Here is a 7,745-nt window from a genome sequence, read left to right on the forward strand (position 1 = left end):
CGGTCAGGGTGGCTAGGATCTGGAACCAACTTCCAAGAGAAGTAGTGCTGGCTCCTACCCTGGGGGTCTTTAAGAGGAGGTTGTTAGATGTACACCTTGCTGGGGTCGTTTGATCCCAGTACTCTTTCCTGCCATGGCAGGGGGTCGGACTAGATGATCTACTCAGGTCCCTTCCAACCCTAGAAACTATCTAAATCAGGGCTTTCTCAGTGATTTAAAACAATCCACTCTGGCTGGGGTCAGGTCTGACAATCAGCCGACTGTAAAACCAGGATGCAGGGTGGGTTTGAGACCCCAGACTCTTTGGAGCTGGGTTTGACAATCAGCTAAGAGGCCTGGAACTGCCCAGCTGCATGTCCAGTTTTTAAAAGTCCCAGGGCTCAAGGATCGACGACCCTGTCCCTCATCTTGGCATCCCTATCCCCAGGGCATCTAAAAAGCACTTGTTCAGCCTGGCTTCCTGGAACCCCTGCATTTTAAAATGCCTTTCCCCACATCTCTTGGAGGGCTCTGAGGCAAGGCAGAAAAAGCTGTTCAGCTCAGACATTTCCAGATTTCTAGCTTGAAAAACTCCTTGACTTCCCTCACTAGGGAATCTTGCAATCTGCTCCTCCTACCCCCATTTTGGCATCAGGACTGAGGCTGTCACAGTCCTAATGTTGACCTCCCTCCCCGTGCTGACACTGACAATGAGCTAATCAGCAGAGAGGTGGCCAGTGAGGTGGGGGATGGAGTAGAGTACCCTGAGATGCTGGAGGACCCAGTTAAGACCTATCACATGAAGTGTGACATGCCACATGTTCAGATTAAAGCTTAGTAGAAACCAGCTTTAAAAATGTACTTCATTTTTCAAGCAACATCTTTATAGCTGGCTGGCTATTTTTGTTGCTGCCTGGCCATTTTTATTATGCAGTAATTATTTTGTATGTGTAGCCTGTCTAAATTTATTGTGCCCATAGCTGGTTAATGGCACAATAAATGTAAAGTGTACTTACTGGGGCCTCAGAGTTCAGATCTTTTTTTTAAATTTACAAGATGAAACACTAAATTATTACCATCAGTCCACCATGCACACCGCTCCCTCTCAGATTAGGGGCATATTCTGCGAGGTCAACTGAACGTAACCACTCCATCACACGATGATTGGTCCACTGAGTTACTTCAGATGGCATGATGTTATTCTGTGGACAGGAAGAGATTGCACTTATGAAGACTTTTTTATCCTGTCTTTAATTCAGACCCTCCCCCACCCATCCTCTGCTTTAGCAAACCTTCTGTCCTCAAAGGCACATTCAAATGTGCCTAGATCAAACTTCAACTGCCTCCTCAAACTCTGTAAAATCTGAGTCCATATCTTCATTGTGATGCAGTATTAGGCAGTAGCCAGCAAGATTCCTGGTATGTTTAAATGATCTTTCTCCACCCCTCTTAGCTGCTGACTCCTGACTAACCATCAACATCTTAGCATTATTTATACATTCTAGCATTGGTACTGAAACACACAGATCAAAAAAGTCAGCTGATTATCATGTCAGTGTGATGGGAAATTAACCAGAAGCTTCCTACAAGGCAGTGAAAATCCTGCACGGCAGTGTGAATCAACCAATTTAGATCAGGACATCAGATAAAAGCTTGGAATGCTTATACTGCTGTATGAATTCTAGAACAGCACTGAGCTGCTCAATGCACACAGAACTGACTGGCTAGAGGATGACGCATTCTCCTCTCCATTTAACACACCTCAAGTGCTGTAAAGTAACATGGCACTATGTTTCTGAGCACACAGGGCCTGCATCTGCAATCTCTTACATTGGCATATACTGCTATCACTTCCAGTGGAATTAGTTGTGATTCACCACAGGGTGATGAATCTGGTATCTCAGGAGAGCTGCTAGATGCATCTACTGCAAAGACATGATGAATATGAACTTTCATCTCCAATGGCCTTACAATAGGGTCCTAATTCTATTTTGAGAGCAAGTTACCTCTAAAGCAAACAATCCTATAGCAGTAGCTCAAGATAATATCTGATTATAGTGTTGAACCCAAGAAAATTGTATATTAAAATTTCATAAAGTCTTAGGGTAGCAGTAGGCTTTTTTTTTTTTCCTGTGGGCCAAAATGACCCACCTCAAGTCAGAGGCAAGTGCTCAAGAGCATCTGCAGCCAATGCTTCTCATGGCAGCACAGGGAGAGCACCCACAGCCCATGTGCTCCACCTTTTGGGCCCACAGGCCAGATGAATGGTGCAGAGCATGTCTGCAGGCCAGACGCCACATTTGGCTTTGGTTTGAGTCAGAACCAAAAATTTTGCAGCAGAGACAACTAGTACTGTTACCACTTCCACGCTGCCAAAGTTTTGGACCTGTGGGAAGACCCACATGCCAGACAACATGACCTTTTGGAACTAGCTCACAGGCCAGAGATTAAGTAAGAAACCTAAGTTCAAGGCAATTATATCACAGGTGTACACCTAAGTTCAAGGCAATTATATCACAGGTGGCACTACTTTCCTTAAAACAGTGCATCATATACTATGTTCTAGAAACAGTCAGTTGTAAACTAGAAAGAGAAATGGGAGATTTGGCAACAGAAAGTGATTCCACAACTTGTGGAAGTAGGAGAAAAGAACTCAGTATTCTAGATGTGTAAGGCAGAACATGAAAGTGAAAAGAAAATGGTGTAGATACGAAAAGGCATAGATAGATAGCTGTAGTTAAGACTGGTGGGGTGGTAGAGTCAGAATAACCTGTCTGGAAAAAAAAAAAAAAAAAAAAATCAGAGGATTGCTCTTCGTGATTTAGCTTTCCCTTAAAAGAGGTACCTCATCCGACGGCCTTCTGCGCAGACAGTTGGGTTCAAAGTTGTTTATCCTCAGGACCTGAATGGCTCTTTTGATGCTAAGGTGATGGAGAACACTAACAACTTTCAAGGACAGTAAATCATCCTGTGAACAGTGAAAAGAGTTTTAAAAAATTAACCCCCATACACAGCATTAATTACTGAAATTTATACTAAAACTCCTTCTGAGAAGGTAGTTTTTGGTGTCTGCCTAAGATGCTACATCAAAGAAATGCAGGGATAGCTCCGTTCTGTATTCATTTTTAAATATAAAAAATTCACCTGATAATGACAGTTCTACATTTCTCCCCCCCAGAATTTCCCAGGATGGTTTGTGCCAGCTGCTTGGCAACTTCCTTCAAAATAGTGATGTCAACTCAAAGGATTCTGGGAAACATCAGGAAGGAGTGTGTGTGACACCTTGCTATCATCAATCCAACCTGAGAATATCTAGATTTCTGAGCATAGAATAATATCAAAATCATAATGAATTTCAATCCAATCAAGTTTGTTCATGGAAACCACCCCCCCATACCGCTTTGGTGAAAAGTGAGGTCTCTATGAGAAGAAAGATGAACTTTGATCACTAAAAATCCCTCATGCCTCAAACCACCTGAGAAATATGTTCCAAATACTTTTAGTGAGAAACAGGATGGTTCAGAAGAGTGGCAAAGGGCACTCGCCTCTAGCACAATGAGGAAAAGAAGCAGGTGTTGGAATATGTTGTTGAAAGTGTATGTAAAGTCATTTCGTGGTCTTAGTTCAGTTTAACTTAACTCAGTTGAATTTATTTTAGTAGCCTAAAAAGGGTAGGCTGCTGTCAGTCCCTCAGATAAGCAAACTAGTGAACCAGATGAAGGCTGAGCTGCTTTCTCACCTCTGAACAATGATCTCCACACCATGTAACAGCTGTTCGAGGACTAAAAAGACGACTAAATTCTGCAAGTCTGAATTCACACTTCAGAAAATGCTTTATATGTGAGCAACACATCAGAAAGGTGATTGAAAAAATGACAGCTCAATTCCTTTCAAGTAACATGAAAGAGCAATACTCCTTGTGCAAGGAGAACTAGTGATATCCATCAAAGGACTTTGCACTTTCTTTAAAGCAGCAGTTCTCAACCTTTTAGATTTAGGGCACCCTTTGATAGGCTCAAGGCACCCCTCAGTAGAGTCAAGGCAGCCTTAGGAAAATGTCAGCTCTTACTTTTCACTCTATTTCTGCCTACAGAAAAACAATAGAGCAATTTGTCTATTGCAAAGAACTCAGAAAGATCACAACCAGTCAGAATGTTTTTAACATTATGGCTTTGTAGTTGAAACCTCTGGGTTTATCTTGTGACTCATACTTGCACACCTAACAGTAATACCATTGTGTGGCACTCCACAGGACCCTTGAAAGAGATCTCAAGTTACTGCAGAGTGCCACCACACCCTGGTTGAGAATCATTGCTCTGAAGTAAGAGCAGGCAAAACATGGCCCGCGGGCCACTTCTGGCCCACCAGGCCACTGTATCAAGCCCACGGGGCCCCAAAAGATTTAGAAAATTAATATTTATCAGGTCCTGGCTGCCTGTCAAAGATGACAGGAGCCAGGGGCAGTAGGACCCAGGGGGAGCCGGCAACAGGACCCAGCAGCCGAGCCTTGCCCCACCCCCAGCCATTTCCCTGCTTTCCTGCCCCCGCACTGCTGCAGCACCACATGGCTCCCAGCTGTATCACTGGACTGCAGGAGCATGGGGCCTGCGCCAGTGCCCCAGGGGTAGGAGTGGGAGAGTGTGTGTTTCTGTATGCACATACAGAGGAATAGAGAGAGAGAGTGCATGTGTGTGTGCGTGCGCGCACGCACAGGGGAGAGACAGTGAGAGTGCACATGTTCGTGGGGTGAGTCCCACATGCACCTCCCACCATACACATGCACCCACACCCCCTCCTCACACTGTCATACATGCAGACCCCCACATCCACACCCGCTCACACACCCCAGTCACCCTTCCCCCCACAGCCACCCACAAACCCCACACCCACGCACATGCTCCCTTACCCCAAACCTATCCACCCCTCAGACACACCCATACCCCACATACCCACACTTGCAGCTCCCCACAACCAATACCCAACCCCCAAGCTCCCCACAATATACAAGAGTAAAACTTCATTTTAAGCTGCTGTGCAATCACCTCTATGTACAACACACAAACACATGTAAACATGACAAAAATGTTTTTTGAAATCAAATTAATGAATCTTGTAGATGACTGCTTATAATTTAGTATAATTAGATATAATTTAGTATTTTTCTGGTTCCAAGATGACAAAACCCCTAGCTAAAAGGAAGGGGGCAAGGGAAGGGTTTCCAGTGGCAAAGGTCAGGGGTTAGGAGGCGGGACTTCCAGTCACAAGATGGTGACCGGGGCAAGGCACCTGTCAAGGGGCGGGGCTACCCATCTGGTCCTCAACAGTTCGCTAAAACTCAGCAAGTAACCCTCCACCCGAAATAACTGCCTCCCCCTGCTCTAAAGCATGTGGATTTGAACCTCAGTAACCAATTCAAGTCACTTTGGGACTGCAGAAGGTAGCTTTGTCTATGACTCTGCTCGGACTCCATGAAAGTTTCCCCTGGAGTATTTTCACTTTAAAATTGTTTAAACCTCCTTACAATTATGAAGGAGCAGAGCTTTTCACTGCAACTTCCAGAAGAAAGAAAATTAAAACATTTCACTTGTCCAAGCACAAACACAAGAAGATGGAACATGAGATACAGAATTCTAAATCCATTTTTCAGGCATGAGCGTTTTTCACGCTTACTCAGTGGCAGACCCTGATCTACTTACAAGTTTGTAATCTGCAGAGTATGAAAAATCGCACTTGCCTTTTCTACATCTGCATTCATTTCAACATCTACCCTCAGAATTTTCACACATCAGGAACAGAATAATAATTATGCTCTTTCACTCACACCCTACAAATGAGATGTTTATTCAACTCTAGAGTTGTATGCATTATGTTTAGCCAGACTTTACAACTCACACAAAGCTACTGAATTTCCAAACAGAAAACCATGCCTATAATGGTTATTATTAGAATCATAAGGATAGTGCATTATTAAAAAATGAAGCAGTCAAAATCAGAAGCCATCTAGCATAGGGCATATGCATATTCAACCCATAACTGGGCTATGAAATGTGTGTGTTCAGTTTAGATCTTAAAGTTAAATTAACCACTGGTAGAAATATGTACAACTTCACCAATTTGGGTGGAGTTTCACATACTTATGCCAGTAGTCAAACTGACTTCATATTTCCCAACACCTATGTATATTTTAGTTATACAGACAATGTTCTAGCCACTAGCCACCTATATATTCATGGATTACAGAAATCTCTACAGAAAGCTTAGTTTTTTCATAAAAGCCTAAGCAGATATGTTGTTTGATTTCAAATAATGGGTTTGGGGGTAGGTTTTAAAAACAAAAACATTCCAGAAATGTTTGATTGTGAATCTCAAGTTCAAATTAACTTGAAAAAAAAAATCACAAAACTTAACTTATCTGTTCAAATTTATTTGGTTAAAAAGGGGATTAGAAAAATTTAATTTAGGGCAAGTCCATTGGAAGCTATTAACTTGGATAGTCAGGAACATATTCTCTCGTATTCCATGTAAACCAATGGTTGGTTGATGCCAGGGAGGGCATGACAGAGGATGAATTGTTCTAGACATACCCTATCATATGCTGTCCTTCTAAAGCAGTTACTACTTTTCACTGCTGGAGACAACATATTGAGCTAGATGAATCATTGATTTGACCCACTATGGCACATACTATGTTCCCCTTTAATTTTAGTTTTATCATGGTTTTTAAGACAGTCCTCACCATGTTAAAGGATCCAGTAAACTTCCACAAGTTAACCACATGCTGCATAAAAGGTACTTCCTCTTGTTTGTTGTAAACCTATGTACTGAGACTTTCAATAGTCACCTCCTAGTTCATATAATTTTGGGAGTCAGTGAATGGCAGTTCCTTAATCACACTCTTCATTATCTTATACAGCTCTATTGTTCCTCCTCAGCCTTCCCCTTTCCAAACTGAACACTCCATCTTATCAATCTCCTCTAACATGGCAGCTGCTCCATACTCCTGATCATCCTTGTTATAGCAGGAGATGTATCTAGAAAAGTAATTATTAGAAAGGGATGGTTTCTGTTATAGAGCTCTGCTTTCTTTACCTGGTCTGTAAATTAAGATTTTTCCCAAACCTCCACTGACTGCCAAACAAGGCAAATTATACCATTCTGCAACCTATACCTACTGATTAGCTTTGAGCCCTCTTGCAATTTATACCATTATTAAGCTCCTCCAGAATTTAACATAGCTTTCCCTGGGACCCTGTTAGCCCTATTCCTCTGAGACCAGCTTAAATAGCAGGAACAAATAATTTCTGATGGCCCAAATACAAAAAAGGGGACACAAATATAAAAACCCCAAGCATTTAGTATATTCTTCCAAATCCTACTAAAGCATCAGACAGCTAATTCACTGTGAAGAAAAACGCACCCATGGCAAAGACAAATACACACCTATTCATTGCCAAGTGGAGCAAATAAACATGCCTATGCGAGTTAGGTGCCTAGTAAGCCTGTCCAAAGCAGCTAGTATTCATTTCCAATTTGGATTCAATTTGGATGGTGATAAGAATCACTATCCTGAATCAATTCGGCTGAATCATCGTTTCATAGTTTCTAGGGTCAGAAGGGACCTGAGTAAATCATCTAGTCCGACCCCCTGCCATGGCAGGAAAGAGTACTGGGGTCAAACGACCCCAGCAAGGTGTACATCTAACCTCCTCTTAAAGACCCCCAGGGTAGGAGCCAGCACCACTTCTCTTGGAAGTTGGTTCCAGATC

General features: G+C 42.6%; 1 protein-coding gene across 8 annotated transcripts in view; it reads right to left on the minus strand.

Moving 5' to 3' along the window:
• Positions 1-7,745, minus strand: part of PPFIBP1 (PPFIA binding protein 1) — a 146,076-nt gene that overhangs the window by 10,805 nt on the left and 127,526 nt on the right. For all 8 annotated transcript variants that reach the window (XM_019544372.1, XM_019544373.1, XM_019544371.1 and 5 more), the window contains 2 exons: positions 2,825-2,947; positions 1,056-1,181 (listed from right to left, as the gene is read on the minus strand). In XM_019544372.1, coding sequence (XP_019399917.1) covers positions 1,056-1,181; positions 2,825-2,947 — 249 coding nt within the window. The remainder of the gene's footprint in view (positions 1-1,055; positions 1,182-2,824; positions 2,948-7,745) is intronic.

The sequence above is a fragment of the Crocodylus porosus genome, unplaced genomic scaffold (genome assembly GCF_001723895.1).
Source record: "Crocodylus porosus isolate Cpor-Errol unplaced genomic scaffold, CroPor_comp1, whole genome shotgun sequence".
NCBI classification, from domain to species: Eukaryota; Metazoa; Chordata; order Crocodylia; family Crocodylidae; genus Crocodylus; species Crocodylus porosus.